The sequence below is a fragment of the Daucus carota genome, chromosome 3, assembly GCF_001625215.2.
Source record: "Daucus carota subsp. sativus chromosome 3, DH1 v3.0, whole genome shotgun sequence".
Classification (NCBI taxonomy): domain Eukaryota; kingdom Viridiplantae; phylum Streptophyta; class Magnoliopsida; order Apiales; family Apiaceae; genus Daucus; species Daucus carota.
In genome coordinates, this window is record NC_030383.2 from 50,969,713 (window position 1) to 50,988,412 (window position 18,700).

At 34.4% G+C, this 18,700-nt stretch overlaps 2 protein-coding genes and 1 long non-coding RNA gene across 5 annotated transcripts; all 3 read left to right on the forward strand.

Moving 5' to 3' along the window:
* On the forward strand, positions 1-2,943 carry LOC108210981 (uncharacterized). Its single transcript, XM_017382447.2, has 2 exons — positions 1-364; positions 2,172-2,943. The coding sequence occupies exons 1-2, from the start codon at positions 191-193 to the stop codon at positions 2,766-2,768; spliced, it is 771 nt and encodes a 256-aa protein (XP_017237936.1). The 5' UTR covers positions 1-190; the 3' UTR covers positions 2,769-2,943.
* Positions 2,944-5,271: 2,328 nt separating this feature from the next.
* On the forward strand, positions 5,272-11,173 carry LOC108212643 (uncharacterized). Of its 3 annotated transcripts, none has more exons than XR_010290000.1 (12): positions 5,272-5,467; positions 6,110-6,212; positions 7,433-7,521; positions 7,629-7,697; positions 7,810-7,942; positions 8,093-8,139; positions 8,246-8,332; positions 9,417-9,458; positions 9,569-9,677; positions 9,757-9,922; positions 10,055-10,187; positions 10,287-11,173. It is a non-coding gene; the product is annotated as an uncharacterized LOC108212643 (long non-coding RNA). The 3 variants fall into 3 exon arrangements; XR_010289999.1 differs by having other exon boundaries at positions 9,806-9,922; XR_010290001.1 differs by lacking the exons at positions 5,272-5,467; positions 6,110-6,212 and adding an exon at positions 7,137-7,192 and having other exon boundaries at positions 9,806-9,922.
* Positions 11,174-12,319: 1,146 nt separating this feature from the next.
* LOC108210614 (uncharacterized) lies at positions 12,320-18,092 on the forward strand. Its single transcript, XM_017381977.2, has 2 exons — positions 12,320-13,355; positions 17,823-18,092. Exon 1 carries the CDS (start codon positions 12,459-12,461, stop codon positions 13,347-13,349), a length of 891 nt encoding a protein of 296 aa, XP_017237466.1. The 5' UTR covers positions 12,320-12,458; the 3' UTR covers positions 13,350-13,355; positions 17,823-18,092.
* The last annotated feature ends 608 nt before the right edge of the window (positions 18,093-18,700 follow it).

Here is an 18,700-nt window from a genome sequence, read left to right on the forward strand (position 1 = left end):
TATACCAGCGGGTACCAGACAAGAAAGGAAGAAAACAAAAATAAAGCTAGCGGCCCTATAAATACTACCTTAACATAGGAGGTACATTACTATAAAATCATTACACCACTCTTCCTTTGTTTCCGCTCATCGCTTTTCACCTTCCCAATAAAATACCCCAAAAGAAACAGTCTAGCTATATTAACTTACAATGGGCGCCTGCGCAACCAAGCCAAAGGCTGACGCTACTGATGCTCCGGCGCCGTTGCCGGAGAAAGATGAGGTTGTTAGTAAGGAGCTTACTGTCGCTGCCACCGTCGTTGAGACCAAGGAAGTTGTTTATGCTGCTGACAACTCACGCTCTCTCAGTAATCTCCTCAATGAGGTAATTTCATTAATCAATAACAATGACCCGAGATTATCTTATTTTTCAAGAATAAGTTACTTACTCGAGAAGGAACTTTTTTCTTCAATGATGAATAATATGTTACTAAATGTAAATTATAATTATATTGGTTATTTTTTTAATAGTTTTTGATTAACTGCGAGCTTTGGTGTTGATGTTACATGTAAGTATTATTTGTTACTATATTTTTGTCTCGTTCAATTGTATACATGTTTTGTTTAAGATTTAATCCTCATTTTTAATATGAATATAAAGTCTATTATCATAGTTTATTTTCAGTTTTTTGCTTTTTTTTATATAAAAGTTTAGATATAAACTTTTTATTTAGAAAAAAAATTAATAAAATTTATGAAACAATAATTTAATGAGCAATTTTGTACCTGGTCCCCGTCCCCCGGTGTATACTTCGCGCTGGGAGCACGGTGTATACTTCGTGCTGGGAGGGAACAGTGATGTGAAAACAAATGGTAAGATGCCTACAGATACCTTACTGATTAGTACAAATTTACTCGACCAATCAAGGCGTTCTAGATAGACAGTAGGATTAGGGAATCCAATGGTCTTGGGTAAAAGAAAATATAAAGTTGAACGTGTGACCCCAGAGTAATCAGTAATCACTACTCACTTTAGTTTGTGTTTACTTACCAATTTTATTAGCTTTACAGCACTCTTGTAAGAAAGAGTTATGGTGGGAGCAATATTTTTACCGAAAAAAACATTTTTCTTTCTTTCTTTCCTATTGAAACATGCTGAATGGGAGGTGGTTTTGCTTTGCGCTAAATTTCTGAATCATATTCCACACATTTGTTTCGATGTAAACAAGACATCCTTCGATAAATTTGTGTACCAGTTACTGTCGGTTTCAATGTGGCTTAGGTTATATGCATTGTGATTTTTTTGGCTATGTTGGTGTCTGAATTTTCTTGTTTTTAACATCCCTGTAGCTTAAATAGTCAAAGTATGTTGTGAAGTCATGGCCCCTTTAGTATTGAATATGTCGTGCCGGCAGAGCGGCACCTAAGTCCTAACGGCTTTGCTGTAATGTGTTTAAAGCAATGAGACAAGTTGACCTGTCTGATGATGCCAGGGACCAGTGACACCTATTTATTTTATTTTAAATTAGTTGTCAATTTAGTTAATTTTATGGTTGCCCTGTATACTTGCATATTTTAGGATACTTGTCCAAGTTGCTTAGTCTTATATGTTGTCTCCACTGTCCTGTTGGCATCACACACCAGTCTAAAGATTCTTATTCCTCCGTTATATTTTCTCATCACCTAGTAATCTTGTTTTTTAGCAAGATCTAAATGATTGTATAGTATTATAGGGTTCTGTGTTTTGCAAATGGATTAATTTTGTACATATGTCAAAAACCATGTTGGATATTTGTCTTGCTCTAGCAGAGTATGCTATTTAGCAAGTGTTTTCTTAAAACAATTAGGTTGTGCATGATATAGATATCTATGCAATCATCACTGCGATCATTACAGATGTGAAGTTAAAAAAATTTATATTTCACTCGGGCCTCTATATGACATTATATCTTTTTTATGCAAGGAGTGGTTATAATTTTACAATTTTAGAAGAAATTTAGAAGATCCTTTATAGAGATACCTTGGATTTTTTTTTTTGAAATGGGACTGAACTGAATACCAGGTTGAGGACTTTGTTCATAATTCTTTCCCATCTCAGATAGTCTTTAATCCAAAATCTTGTGTCCGGCATTCCAGATAAATATTATGCTCTTTTAGTCTTTAAATGTGTCAATCTCTTTTGCTTGTGTTAGAGTGAAGACGTGAAAGTCTCCTCTGAAAATGATAAAATTCAGCCAGAGCTGGTGAAAGAGGAGGCATGTGAAGCTGAAAAAGATACCAAAATATCTGAAATATCACTAGAAACAACTTCAACACCAACTGTTGATGCTCCAGCTGAACTCGAAGCAGAAAAAGCAATTGAGGTTGAAGCAGCTCCTGAGAAAACTGAAATTTTGGTAGAGAAAGCAATACCTGTAGTCAATGTTCCTTCTAAGGTGGAGACTGAAGAATCGACACCTATCGTATGTGCTGTCTCTGAGAATGGAGCAGACAAAGAAATTGAGGCAGCATCAGCTACCGAGCTCCAGGAAACAGAGGCAGTTGAGGAGAAGAAGATTGAAGAGCATGACAAAGCTGTCAAAACTCCAATATCCGAATCAATTGAAGTTGAGTCTGCAGGAGAAAAAACTGAACTTGTGGAAGAAAAAGCATTTGTTCCTCTTGAAACATCAGCAAGTGAGATCCTAATAACAAAGGCAGCTGAGGAGACCAAGATAGAAGAAGAGAAAGCGATCACCGAAGAGAAGAACACAGAGAGTGAAGCATGTGCTGAGAATGTCAAACCATGATGGATAAGGCCATGAATATAATGTCAAAATGATGAATTTATTTTTTATTTTAAAATATGTATGTTATATACTTCTGTTGAACACTGAGCCTGCTGAAGTTGCCACCTTGTGGCAGTTGAACTGATTGCAGGGTGTTGCTATGATGGAACTTTTTAGTGTTGGTTGATTGCTGTCATTTTGTTTTCTTTTCAGTTTCATGTACTATGTTGGTAGTTTCCTAGTTATGGTTTGGTAATTTTGAACACCAAGTTTTCTAAGTGGAGTTTCATGACTATTGCATCTTGTGTTTTACTTATTTTTGACACTATATAAGTGTATTGCCACTTGCCTGGGCATGCATGATACCTAGCTGAACTGATGAAGCTTTGATGTTTAGCAATTAGCTGTCTATAAAATGTGCCACAGTGAATTGACAAAAGCATAGAAACTCATGCAAAGATGACTTAAGTGGCTCCATCATATCTTTGGCCACCCTGAAAATAATTTAAACATAACAGGGCATCTTCTTTTCTCTTGGAGAAAGATGGTACTCTGACAGCCCGGAAAGACTAACACAATTACACAAGCAAAAACGGATTTTACAAAAAGGATATTATTTGTGGGCGAACATATACTTTCTATGTCTAAATCAAATATAATTTTTTATATAATTATAACTTTATAAATAGTACACATAAGAAAGATAATTTGATTGTTTGGAATATTACCTTCGAATGCATATGAACTTTTAAATAATAATATTTGATTAACAAGGAGATTTCTATTAAAATCAAACATCCGACAAGAGTGTCTCCAACATACATGATGGAGGAGACAATAAATCAATGAAGCTGTTTAGCATACAAGGTATGCGAGCTAGATTATGCGCAACCCTTTTTTGAAACAAAGGAGATTTCTATTAAAATCAAACATCCGACAAGAGTGTCTCCAACACACATGATGGAGGAGACAATAAATCAATGAAGATATTTAGCGTACAAGGTATGCGAGCTAGATTATGCGCAACCCTGTTAGCGCAAAATAAATTGTTAGAATTTATTATTTGATAAACGGCTAAGATTATTATATTAAGTGTGTGCGTGTATATATAATACTAGCTTATAACCCGGGTGTTAGGATCTATGGGTGATAGATACAGTCAACCTAACATTTTATTTACTTAGTTTATTCTAAGTATAACATACTGTCACAACCAGAGTATGTCTTTGTAGTTTTACAATAAATATCATGTAATAAGAATATTCTTGAAAAAAGTTCATTGATTGGTTCATGCCTCAAGTCGCCCATTGGAATGACAGCAAAATAAGGAAAAGTTACTGTAAATTGATTGACAGTAGAACTACATAATACAGCTAGTTGCAGGTGAAGACAGATAATTTATATATGATAGCAACATCGGTGGACACTCCGCAAACAACAAGTTTGGTATGCATGACACCAAAACTTGGATTTCTTGACAAAACTAAAAGAAATCTGTAATTGAAATGACTTTTATTCTTTGCACGTTCTAAATATCGTAGAATATTACACGAACAGTGAGATCTTATTATTTGATAAATGATTATAATTACATAATGATAAAATATATTAATGTATAATATTTAAATATAAACATATAAATATAATTTATACCTTTAATGTTCTATTTTAATTAGAATTAGGTTTTGTAGTTAAATATTATGTATTTACTATTCATTTTATGTTCGAGAAAAATATAAGTAGAGTTTTATAATAATCAAATATAAGTGGCTTTTATAATTAGAATACGACTATTCTTTTTTAAAATTTAAAACAAAATACAAGAAGGCTAGTTGTTAAGTCTTCACTAAAACTTTTTATTTTCGTTAAAAAAATCTTAAATTCAATCATGTATATATCAGTGTATAAAAAATCAGTAAGATAATTTATAAATTAAATTACTTTAGAATATTACTCCTCTATGTCCTCATCAATAATTTTCATCGGGGACGTGGGCTCGACACAAATTTTAAAACTCTAACAAAAGATAGTTTGTTAACTTATTTAATTTTTTTTATAGCTTGTTAAATTATTTTATATTTTTTATATCTGAATACAAATTTAATGAATATATTTTTATACAAAACAAAAATTTTTTTAAAAAAATATGAATTTATATATTATATACACTTTAAAATGTATATCAAAATGAGAGGGTTAGAAAGAATATTAATGTATATATATATATTAACAAACATATTTTCTTAAATATCCGTATATCCTATAAATTATTAAGAATTATACACCAACATATTTAAACCATCGTATATCCTTGATTCTTGGAAAATTTAGAACATCGAAAAGTTAGATTTAGAAGTTGGATAACAGTAAAAATAATACTAGTACCAATCTATACTATACTATAAAAAACCACCATGGGTATATTTTGTAGTCCTACTTTTCCTTCACAATTGTTTTTGGTCTTTTTTTATGTTACTTCGTATCCTATTAGTAATAAACAACTGCTCTTCTCAGACTTCTACTTTCTCCTGTACATTAATTGTACAGACTAAAGCAAATAGGACACACCACATACACCTCCTCTCCGTCTCTACCACAGCCACCTCCTCTCCATCTCTGAACCACCGCCCTCTGTCTTCCTCTCCGTCTCGGCGAACTCCGTAGCTGGACATTTATTCTACTTATCATTCCATCTCTTAAGAACTTCATCTTCGGTGAAGGTTTGTTCTTCGTACACATATAATCAATTATATTTCAAGTTTCTCTTCTGAAAATATATGGATATGGGTTTGTTATCCATTGGTTATTTATCTTAAATTTCAGTAATTTAGTTGCCTATAAGAATTGATTAATTTGATCTTTGTTTTTAGCTGCCTTTGTTGTGCTCTTTCTTTGGTTCCTGGTTGTTGTCTTTCTTTGCACGTAAAGTGTTTGATGTGAGAGTTGTTTGAAAAATTAAGTCAATGTGATTGCATTCGGAGTTGTTTTTGACAAACAATTCTCCATAACTCAGCAGCTTTATGCTTAAAAACATAGGGGAATTCAACATATGTGCTTTGCAGGTGCTACCTGAATCAAGCACTACCACTTGCGTTTTGCAATGCACCTTACTATTTTATAAAGTCTAGGCTATTTAACTTTGAGAATGCTTCTATTTGAATTATCCGTTTGTTGACTTCTTTTTACTGTGTTGCTTAAACATTCGGTCACGACGACCACAATTTTTTAGTACTGCCAAGTGCCACGAGTCCGGGTGGAATCCTATTTTTTCTTCTAGTTTTTTGGTTTGGTCATTTTTTTTATCGTCGCGCGCTAGACTAACACTGGAAATTGTTTCCTATTAAAATTCATTCTCCTCGTAGATATTGGTTTTGCAAACAAAAACAAATACTACAACATTCGTAACACACTCACCTTCGCGCTCTGTGTCTCTCTCCATCTCTCAAGAACACTGCTTAATTTCAGGTATGTTCTGTATACATGTATATGTATATGAGTTATGTATGTATTTATTTGTTCTGAATGACTAGCTTTCTTTGTTATTCATTGTTTGTTTATCTTAATTCACTAATTTAGTTGCTCATGAGGATTGATTAATTTGATCTTTGTGTTCAAGTAATTCACTTTTTATATGCACATCACTGTTGTGCTCTTTCTTGGTTCTTGGTAGTGTCAACTGCCTCAAAATCATGAAAAAAAGCTGAGAATGAATGATGCAACTAAACTGTTTGATCTGAAAGTTGTTTGAGACGTCAACTCACCGTGACAGACTCACATAATAACATAAAATTACTCACTCAATAGTAATGCACATCTGAACTCTAAATTTAATCCTCAACTACCAAGTAGTACTAGGTTTTTTCAGGCTTAGAACCGGGAACATCCAAGGGGGCTACTGTAACACATAGCCAGATTCATGTGTAATATTGGGCAATTGCCATGAGTCTCACTTTGCGGGCATGCTTCTGTAATATTACTCGCTGTGAATGCATGGTATTAGTAACATATACTCAATGTATAGAACTGGCTCATAAAACTGAATCATACAAAGATTACTACTACACTGTATCAGTCCAACACTAACACATACAGTAGCTCATAAAACTGCCTCTATATTAGTATTTAGTAGTATAATATAGGATTCCATCTTCGGAAACATGAACTGAGCCTGCAATTCTTTTAGCTTTTTACTTTCACCATTATACTCCTTCCTAACAGTATGACAGCAGCTTAAGCACTAGAAACCTTAGCCTTCAGATCACTTAGATCCTTCAATGTCTATATATACCAGCAAATAAGAAGATATAGTATATTAGCAAAAAAATAATGCTCCACCTTCTGCCTATAAGAGTAATTGCTAATTGATAAATAGGAACCAGGAACAATTTTGCCGATCATGGAGTTCTAGCTGGTTTTGCTTTACACGAGCTTCATCCTTTCGTATTGTAAGTGTTTGCTATGTTTCTGAGCTTTCCTTATTTGCTGAAATTGTGTTTTTATGAGTAAGGTTCAGTTGAGAGAGGGAGAGGGAGATTACATTTCAGTTCGTAGTCAAATGTGTTTAGTCAGTTATGAAGTATCAAGTTTCTAGCATCTTGTTACTCTTTCAATATACAATTATGTGTGCGTTATGTTTTTGCTTGAATTTGATGTGTTTATGTGTGTCTTTGGTTATGCCTGAGCAGTTGAATATACAAAAAGAGGAATCGAAGAAGAAAGAAGTTCATGTTGAAGATAATGTGTGCCGGCGCAGTCTCCTCGATTCAACTGCTCGGTAATTAGTAGTTTTAAGCATGAAATGGAGTCTGTTTTTCATTGATTTGATGTGTTTGATAACGTCTTTTGTTTGCGGCTCAAACTAATTTTGGTGTTTTCGTGTAGTTATGTATTAATCCTTTAAAAGAGACGGAATTGATATTATACGGTGGCGAATTTTACAATGGCAACAAGGTAAGAATAAATAAAAAATGTTTCGAGTGTGATATGCCAATATACAGGTTAGTTGGAGTGTTGATGAATTTGTCTTGTTTGGAACTGAATACATGACATTGGGTTACTGCAGACATATGTATATGGTGATCTTTATCGCTACGATGTAGACAAGAATGAGTGGAAATTAATATCTAGCCCTAACAGCCCACCTCCTCGTAGTGCTCATCAGGCTGTTGCTTGGAAGAACTATCTTTATATATATGGTAAAATAGCTATTTACAGTCATATGTACAATGCATGCATACAATAATGTATTTATCTCTCTTTGGCTAATGGGCATGCACAAGTCTATAAATAAACGTTCTCGCACTTTCCTGTGGATTGATATGGGATTCTGGTTTGTTGGTTCATAGGTGGTGAATTTACCTCTCCTAATCAAGAGCGTTTCCACCACTACAAGGTAGAAACTGTATTACCTATTACATAAATTGCTTTCTTTCTGCAGATCTGCACTTATACATTGTTTTTGTGTTTGGAATTTTGCTTTTGGACTTCGTTTCTTCCAGGACTTCTGGATGTTGGACTTGAAAACCAATCAATGGGAACAACTAAATTATAAGGGATGTCCTAGTCCTCGCTCAGGTCATCAAATGGTACGTTTTTATGTTCTCTGTTTACCTGAATATTCATTGCAGGCACAGATTATGAATTTTTTTCCTACATGGTTATATGTAAGGAATGTAGACCCTATATTGCTGATATGAATCACTTTCATTCACTGAAGCTACTTATCCTTTGAATTTTATAATTCTTGTAAAATTTTATATTATACATTTTGCAATGCATATTAGGCTGAAACTGAACCATAATAATAATCTATGCCAGTGTTGTGGGTTACTCAAATATATTCCCCCCTTTCAAGCAGTGGCGTAGCTAACATAATTGTCGATGGGGTCAAATTGCATATGTAATATGAGGCTAAGGTGTAGTTACCCCCTAATGTACAGTGCTAAATAGCTCCAACTGTACTTGTAACTGGCTTCTGAATTTTTGATACATCATATGATCGAAAGTACTAATCTAAATTGATAGATATTAAAATAAAAAATAAACAAGTATAGCTCATTTCCCTGGGATTTAAAACCACCCTTGTGCTATCACTTTTCCCTTTTATTTTTGCCACAGGCTAAAAGACTAAGCTTTTTACACGAACCATTTATAGAATAGATATTTATGTAAAAAGTGATGAATCTTTAACATCCTGAGTGCTTCAAATTTGTTTCCCCATCCACTGGTTTGTGTCTAAGATGATCTTTACAACCAAATGTTATCAAATGATCTTTACAGTAATATACTTGATCAGCTTTACAACCTATGAAGTCCATCGTTTGCCTCTCTAATGATGCTCTGTCATATTCTATTCACTTTATTTCTTATTGTCCCTTTTTGATAAATATCAAGATCTCTATTCAAGAAACAAGAAATTTAATTGTAGCCGAATAAATAGACACATCATTTCATGCTTGGTAATCGGGATATTTGACGCTAGGCAGTATTAGCAAGAGCTCAAGCTGGAGCTTACATGGTTTAGTTAGAGCCTTCTTTTCATTAGAAGTACAACCATATTCTTCCCTTTTTTTTATATTAGGGGTGCATTTTCTAATTGATATTGGATTTCCTCTGTCAATATTTTATAGTACCGGAAACTGATGCATTTGTTTATTTTTCCCTTAACAGACTATGTGAAGGTGGAGAGTTACTAGATCGGATTTTGTCAAGGTGATTATTTCAAGAATTGTAAATATATTTGTACCAGCGGTGCTGGTATTTCTTAGTATCGAATTTGATGCTTTCCAGTCGAACTAAACCTTGCCATTGTTTTTCAACAGGGGTGGAGGATATGCAGAGGACGACGCTAAAACCATTATTGTGCAGATACTAAGAGTGGTTGCCTTCTGTCATCTACAAGGTGTTGTGCACCGTGATCTGAAACCGGAGGTATTAGTTTAATACATTGTAGTGTTTTTAAAGTATTAGTTGCTTATATGACTTGGATTCATCTTGTAATTCACTCAAGGTGAAAAGCACACAGGAATTCACTTTATCCTCTCTGTTTGTACCGTCAGTCACTCCCAACCAAGCTACTAACTTAATCAATTGGCAAAACTTTCTTTTCGCGGCAAGAGACGAGGATGCCCCATTGAAGATCATAGATTTTGGCCTATCTGATTTCAGCAGGCCAGGTATGGTTGCTCATATTAAGTTGTCTTCTTGTCTGTTTTATTTTTTTTGTAGACTTCATACGACTACTTACCACAGAAGAAATCACATTGTAATTTAGTATTTGTTTGTATCTAATATATGTTTATATATAGTTCCTTAGACTCGCAACCTCCTGGATTGTGTATAGTCTAGATATATCCACTGGCCATGACTTCTGTATCCGGAAGTCGTTTGAAGCAAATAAAGGAAATATACCATGGAATAAAGGCATGAAACATACTCCAGGTAGATAACAACATTAATAAACTTGAAATCAAAATTAGAGTATATTAGAATTGTTATGCCATTTGTCATTTTTATAAATAACCTCTGTTGCATTTATAGAAACACTACGGAAGATCAGAGAGAAGACTAGGCTTGCAATGCAGAATCCTAAGGTGATGTCATGTAAGAATATTGTTACACAATAACTGCAAAAAACATGAAAATCATATATACTATTCAATTTTGCTGAGAAGAACTAATTTGCCAAATTACTGAGAAGAACTAATTTGCTAAATCTTGATAATACTATCTGTTACTGGACTCTTCAATTTTGCCGTTGCACTTCAGTTCAGAATAGTACAGGACATGAATGTGGTTTGTGGTATGATCGGCACGAATAAGGAACTAGTCTGGGTACCCATATCCTGCATCCTTTAGTAACATAGTGTTTACTTAATGTAATGGCATGAAATCCATGACAATGGATTAGCATTTTACAGTAGTAAAAATGAATGTTGTTCTTCCCATATTATATAACACATCTACTAGAGTTACAAAAATCTACATGGAGATGGAATGGAAAAGGCAGCTTAGCATCTCAGCCAGCACAGAAATATTCCTAAGCCTGAAGCTCATTCACAACTTTGGCGCCTCCATCTAATCTCCTTCCGAGTTTGCTGTATTTTTCTGGAGTTGGAAACACAAACTTGACATCTGATGTAGCAACAATTGGCATCCATTCTCTGGTTTAGGGTCCAATAGTAGTTCTTGCATCTGAGAACAGAGCGACAAGGCTTTTTGGTCGCTGGTACAAGATTCAGCAACCAACTTGAGAAATTTGCAGCTCTGATCTTGACAGTTTGGTTTCTATATTTGGTTTCTGCAACTAGGACACTTTGTATTTTAATTGCTTAAAAAGCTTTAGAATATAATTTATGGTGAGATCTCGATCGAGATGTTTGTTAATGATTTTGAACTCTGCTCCTAATCAAGGATTAGATCGACCTACCTTTATTTACAGAAAATTCTTGTGTCATTAGTATAAATTTCAATTATATTAATATCACAAGAAATTTTTAACAAATATCTGATATTTTTTCCTTTTGACTTATTTTATTCCAATTTTCCCATGCTTCTTATCTTTAAATTTAAACATACACTTTCATCAATAATATCTAAAACATAAATAATCAAAGAACCTCATTATTTTATGTGACTAATTAATTTATAAAAAATACAAAATTTTTCTAAACAATTTAATAATATTAAAAAATTGTGAAAAATAAAAACATCCGTGCTTTGTAGGGGTGAACATGGGTTGGGTTGGGCGGGTTTTTAGAAAAAAACGACCCAACCCAATTAGTGCGGGTTAATAAAAATTTAACCCATTAACTGAAAAAAAATTATGTAACCCAACCCTACCCAACCCAATTAATTCGGGTTGGTTCGGATTGGTTTGGGTTAAACATGCGAAAATAATAATTAATAAAAATTTAGTCATTCATCGGGATAGGAAAAAAAAATATACTCACTCGCACGTCGATAGCTAGTAACAATTAGCATACATATTTATAGTTATTCAGTTTCTATGAATCATTCACTAATATTAGTCGATGCGTAAGTTTTTCATTAAAGAGGGAAGCATATTACATTAGTGAAACATTTGAACAATGGTGAAATAATAGAAAATTGTTGTATACACCCTCAGTTATGGACTCTTATTTATAAGTTGTATATCAGTTTAGATCATTAACCATGTTCAAATTCCAAAAGTCATCATTTACATTTATAGTTATCGAGATACTTAAAATTATTCATATTATTATTGTAAATGTATAGACACACCCTAGATAAATCAAATTCAGATTAAAGATTCATGAGGATAAACTCAAAAATGTAAGATAGGTATGTAAATATTATATACATACACATATATAATCGGGTTGGGTTGGGTTAGTTAGGGTTAAAATCTGTAAAAACCTAACCCAACCCAATTTTATCGGGTTTTTTAAAAACTAACCCATTTATTTTTCGGTTTTAAATGGGTCGGGTTAATCGGCCTAAAAAAAGTTGGTTTGGGTTGGGTTAGCGGGTTGAACGGGTTTATGTTCACCCCTAGTGCTTTGCACGGGTTTTAGGCTAGTACTAATAATATTATAACTGAATCCACCGAGGATTGGATTGAAATTTGAAGCTACAACTAAACCTTGAACTCGCAGAAGCTCTGTCTAGGGTTTTGCTCTGCAATTAGGCAATTACACGCACTAACACACATCAATCAAATTCATTCCAATGGCGCGTAACGAAGAAAAAGCCCAATCGATGCTCAATCGATTCATCACCATGAAAAACGAGGAGAAGAAGAAGCCCAAAGAGCGCCGCCCATTCTTAGCTTCCGAGTGCCGCGATTTGTCCGAAGCCGACAAGTGGAGGCAGCAAATCATGCGTGAAATCGGTCGGAAAGTCACCGAAATCCAGAACGAGGGTTTAGGTGAGCACCGTCTTCGTGATCTTAATGATGAAATTAACAAGCTTTTGCGCGAGAAATTACATTGGGAACGCAGAATAATTGAGCTTGGTGGGCCTAATTACACTAGGCATTCTGCAAAAATGACTGATTTGGATGGGAATATTGTTGATGTTCCGAATCCCAGTGGCCGTGGCCCGGGGTATAGGTATTTTGGTGCTGCCAAGAAGTTACCCGGTGTTAAGGAGTTGTTTGACAAGCCTCCCGAGTTGCGCAAGAGGCGTACTCGGTATGATATATATAAGAGGATTGATGCCAGTTATTATGGCTATAGGGATGATGAGGATGGGGTTTTGGAGAAGCTGGAGGTGGGCGCCGAGAAGAGGATGAGGGCTGACAAGGTTAGGGAGTGGGAGGAGATGGAAGCCATTAAGAGGGAGGCGAGACGAGGGGTTAAGAGTGGAGGGGATGCTGTCAAGGAGTTTTTGAGGGAGGAAGAGGAGGATGTGGTTGAAGAGGAGAGGAGGGAGAGAGAGATCAAGGAGAGGGAGAGTGGGGAGAAGGAGTTCATGGTGCACGTGCCATTGCCGGATGAGAGTGAGATTGAGAAGATGATTGTGGAGAAGAAGAAGTTGGAGCTTTTGAGCAAGTATGCTAGTGACAATTTGTTGGAGGAGCAGAGTGAGGCTAAGGCTATGCTTAATATTCATCGTTAGATCATGGTACGTGTGCTTCTTGGTTTGCGAGTTGAATATGTATGTCGGTGCATCATTCTTATATTGTTCTTCGTAATTGTCTTCAGTTTAACGTGGTTTTTAAACTGGATGGGAACCATGAACAAACTCATTATCTAATTCCCCATTTGATGCTTTTATATTGTATTCTACTTTCAAATATTAGTATAATTGTTTTGAAGTTATCTGATAAAGACTGTTACATGGGCGCATTACTGCATTCGTTAGATAGTTTAGGACTTTGGGCAGTCACTATAATGGAGTTAGATTAGTTATCCATAAGTTAAAAAAGCATTGAGGTTTTGATCTTAGTATTGTTGAACTTTGTTTTCATTTTTTTTCCCTTTATTTTCGGTTGACATATTTTACTACTTATTTAGCTGCTAGTCTAATGTTTTTCTATACAATTCCTGTGTTCTGTTGGTACTAGAAATTTTCTGTCTAGTCCAGTTGGCTTTTCTCTGCGATGTCTGCTAAAAGTGAAATAGAAAATACCAAGTGTTCATCAAGCATCTTCCCCAATGTCATTTATAAGCAATCAGTTATAAGATTCTGTTTCTATACTAATATAAACCGACAACCTTGGTAACCAATTACTTTAAGTTCTTAAAGCCTAAAATTTAAACAATTTAATATTTTGTAAGGACTGGATGGGTTGCTTTTATGTCATTAGAATTTGGTTGCATGTGCTCACTGCTCAAAACATGTGAACTTCAGCTACTTCAATTGTTCAATCATTCTTTTTGTCACTGAACTGCATTTTATGTAGATTACCCCCCAAAAATTGTTTGGCAACCAAGATTTAATATAGCTGGTTATCCCATTGGTAGCACACAAACTGTTTGATTTTAGTTCTAATAGAATTTGTACATTGTTGAAATCTATTGTAGGATATACAAGTATGGAATAATCAATTTGTTTTTTCTCTGTGGACGTCAAACAGTTTTAGGACCCTTAAGTATGTTTCTGCAGGGGTCTCCTTGAATCTAATATGTTTAAAAAGTTCTTGAATGATTTTTTGATTATACCCTTCACTCAACGTGTTTCGCTTCAGACTTCACTACACATTATATCTATTTAAGGGTTGTACGGGATCATAAAGACGATTCCTTTTTATATATAGGATACCATATCAAAGAGCGCTTAATCTAATGGTATTGCCTTACGCCCTTAATAGAAGGACAAAGATTTTCTCGTCAAATATGCACCCGGTTATTGATTCAATATTAGCAACTAAATAAAGTATTTGAATGACTAATTAAGGACTAAGAATTTTAATTTTTCTTTGTAAACAAAGTAAAAAGTGTCTTTATGATTGGTGAAGGGGAAGAAGGAGATCTTCGGTCAGACAGTCACATGAGGGAAAAAATAATAAATCGTGAAGTAATGATAATTTGCTTCCTACTGGTGACTGATTTTGTGATTGGTTATAATTACAAATACGAAATACTATGTGAATGGTCAAAATTTAAGTCAAAAATACATGTTTGTTTTGGCTCTTTGGTTGTAGAGCAGATAACTTGCGCCTACTTGTTGTGTACTAATATAATTAGATTTGATCAAAGTTGTGGATTAATTTGGGTGCTACTTTATAGTGCTAAAAAATGTATCTTGGTTTGTATGCCAAACAGTTTGCAACCTTATGATTGATATTACCCATATTCATTGTTCTCTAGATCTTGAGTCGATCCTGAATGCCAGTGAGTTGCATACATCCCCACAGTGTAGAAGCCTAGCTTATCAGCCGTACAACACTACATTTAAGTAATCTAAACCGGCTTTTCTTACGATAATGCCTTCTAGGAGATGATAAAACCTGACAAAAAGTAAACTATTTAACGGACCTAGAAATATTGGTCTATCCGTTTGAGGCGGGAGTAGTTGATATAAATTTGTGTTCATAACTGCCTCAGTTTGAAGTTTGTTTTCACTCACAAGCTTACATCTGAGCTATTGCTCTGTGGCAGATCTTCCACATCTAGTGGGAATTTATCATCATCTACTTGTAAACTTAACCAAGTAGATCATCAGCACAAAGCCTCAAGCATTCCTCTGCAGTTTTACGAAGCGCACAGCTTTCAACTTGTGCGGAGATGTGAATTATGCATGTCTCCAACAACGGTTTAGAACTAAATAACCAATGAAGCCCCAAAATGTATTCTGAAACCAAGTGATGCACTTACGTAAAGCCATCTCTTATCACTGTCTTCTCTATCAAAATCAATCTCGTTGTTTACCACAGAGTCCTGTGTTCCCCTCATATATGGAAATATCGAATCCTTGTAGTTGAGTGCCTGATGGTATTCTTCCCCAAAATTGTTAGAGAGGTCCAGATATGCTAGAAAATTAAATCCCGACATGCCTGGAGGTGTTTCATCTGAAAATTTGTTCTTGGACAAGCCTAAGCATTCTAGATTTTTTTAATTGGTCAATCTGGAGCGGAACATTCCCACTAAATCTATTTCCTGACAAATTAATCCCGTTGAGTTCTACAAGTCTGGTTATACCTATAGGAATTTCTCCGGTCAATCCATTATTCCATTGGACGACAAATTGATTATCTTCAGATACGTAAAATTGCTTTCGTACTCAAAATCCTGTCCTTCCCATCTTGCCAATACATCAACATAATTATAGGATGGTCTGCCAGCTCCTTCTATAACCAGAGACCTCGTGCTTAAGGACTGATGATTAATGAATCATTAGGAGAGTAGGCATGCTCAGTGTTTTCATATTCCTTTCGGATCATGGTAGTAAAATTGTAGAAGCATGTAGGGATAGTCCCCAAAATATGATTTATGGACAGATCTAAGAAATAAAGCTTCGACAGATGACATATTTCATAAGGTAAGCTTTCATATTACCTATTAGATTCTAGGATTAGAGCATACAACTGCGGTAAGTCTTCCCCAATCCAAGGCGGTAATTTTCCTGATAGCTTATTTAATCCAAAATCTGTGATCTAGACATAGTTGAATCATAGGAAAAAGAATAATTATCGGCTCAGCTGAACACACTGTTTCATTCTTTATTCCATCATTCACTAATTCTTGGTTCTGATACAGTTATGATTTCACAGTTTTGAAACAATGATATATTTATGACTTCACATGATATCAAAAGACTTTGTGCTGATATTTATCTTGCAGTAACATTATGTTTCTCAGCAGTTCTATTTTTATGTGTTTTTTTACTCAACGATGTTACGTATGTGGCTATATATATTGAATCTTTTTTCAAATCCCAAACTGGAATTTTTGTAGGGATGAAAAGATATTTTTCAAAGCTCAAGTTATGCAGTCTGTCTCTTTAAAACTGAGAACTATAATTTGGTGTAAAATACATCAATAGCTTGTCTTTGCAGATAATTGTGATTTATGTAAATGGAATAACCGAGTAAACTAAATCCGGGATTAGATAACCAAAACATTGAAAGAGAATATAGAGGTGTGCCTAAAAGGTATGATCGATCATTATAGAGTTCCGAACTCTTTCATAAATTGTCTTAATTGCAGCTGTTAAGCCATAAATGTTTTCCTTATATTATCAGTTTCAATGTGTTAATATAGTGATTATATATCACAAGCAGTGTTAAGGACAAACAATCATTTGTTTGTTATTAAGTTTCTGTATATAGTCTGAAACACACGAAGATAATCTGGAACAGCGATAAGTCATGTATATTTTCATATTTTATTATTTCAATGATTTGAATCATTTGGATTTTCTGTGGAAAATGTGAGTTCCAATCATTTAGATTTTGTGTGTAAAATTTGGAGTTGCTCACTATTTGATTCAACTACTCTGCAGTCTGCATTAGCTTCCAAATGTGGCATATGTGCTGTTAATATAAAGTATATGGTCAAAATGTGAACTTTTTCCAAGTATGCATCAAAGTATATGATATACATAAATTCTATTTACAATTTGTTCATGTTTTTATATTATGCATATGGAACACTAGGAATCGCTTTTTAATTGACCATGGAAAAAGCAAGAGCCAACAAATTTCTTTTCCATGAACCGGTAGAGAAAAGGTTACATGTGGTGTTATATATTTGAGCATTTTCCCATTATCTGACCTACTAATTGAGCATGGTTCTAATAATATAATTTAATAACTTAGTCATTAATTTCATTGAATGTATTACTTATGTGTAATGTTCAGAGTAATTTTAGTATTTAATAAAGAAATGTATTGTTCACTTCTATGCAGTGTTCTGATTCTGAGGCTTCTGCACTTAGTCATGTTTTGGATCCGCGTAGTTGTGCGAAATTTATATAATAGGCAGTTAGTTCATTTTTCTACTTGTTTGTTGACAGTTCAAATAATTGACTAGGGATTTGTAAAGAAGGTGAAATGGTGTGACTCCAGTTTTCTGCGATATTTGTTTTACATCTGCATTTTGCAATCCTAAGCTTCATCATTAATTAGATTTTTTTAATTTTGTTCAGGGAAGTAGTATCGCGTCAGAAAGAGAAGGACAAAAAATTGACATGAGGACATAATAAAGAAGACTACGAGGATGTGGTACAAATTAATATATATGTATGTTACCATGTTTGCTTTTTGTGTCATTACATGCGGCTTTGACTATGAGTGTCATGTCATGTATTTTTTGTGTTAGGAGATCAAATTTAGGCTTATCCTTTGTAAATCATGCTTTAGATACATATATTGATTTCTCTTCCTTATATTCCAATCATTCTGGGGTTTTTATTTTACCAATCATGGCAACATAAATATGATGGTTACGAAATTATGTTCTTTATTGTTTTCTAATGATTTGCCCTGCAAATAACAATGTACCTTTCTAGTTTTCCGATGGTTAAGCAAATGAAACAATCATTGCCGGCCTTGGGAAAGTTATTCAGAAATTGATCCCATGTCATCTTTCTGGACTAAGACGTAAAAGCTAAATGTTCAAATTATGAACTACAATGGATGGAATCTGTCCGTGTTGTTTGCCAGCAAAATTAATTAAGCTTTTTATATAATCGTGGACACAACTTCTAACTCACTTAGCCTAACTTGGTTTGCGTTAACACCTTGATATTTATTAACAACAGGGTTTTAGCTTTCACTTTGAGCGCTGCTATGTTAACACCTGGATGGAATCTGTCCGTGTTGTTTGCTAGCAATATTAATTAAGCTTTTTATATAATTGCGGACACAACTTCTACCTCACTTAGCCTAACTTGGTTTGTGTTAACACCTGGATATTTATTAACAACAGGGTTTTAGCTTTCACTTTGAGCGCTGCTATTGCATTTCTAGCAAACACATATCTCTGAGTGACAAGCTTGATGTTAAGGTCCTTTACCCCCAGCAA

Bases quoted from the DNA above. Each gene is read 5' to 3' on its own strand.
- LOC108210981 (XM_017382447.2), top strand. From the start codon at position 191: ATGGGCGCCTGCGCAACCAAGCCAAAGGCTGACGCTACTGATGCTCCG. The intron at 365-2,171 runs GTAATTTCATTA...TGCTTGTGTTAG, and splicing joins TCAGTAATCTCCTCAATGAG to AGTGAAGACGTGAAAGTCTC.
- LOC108210614 (XM_017381977.2), top strand. From the start codon at position 12,459: ATGGCGCGTAACGAAGAAAAAGCCCAATCGATGCTCAATCGATTCATC.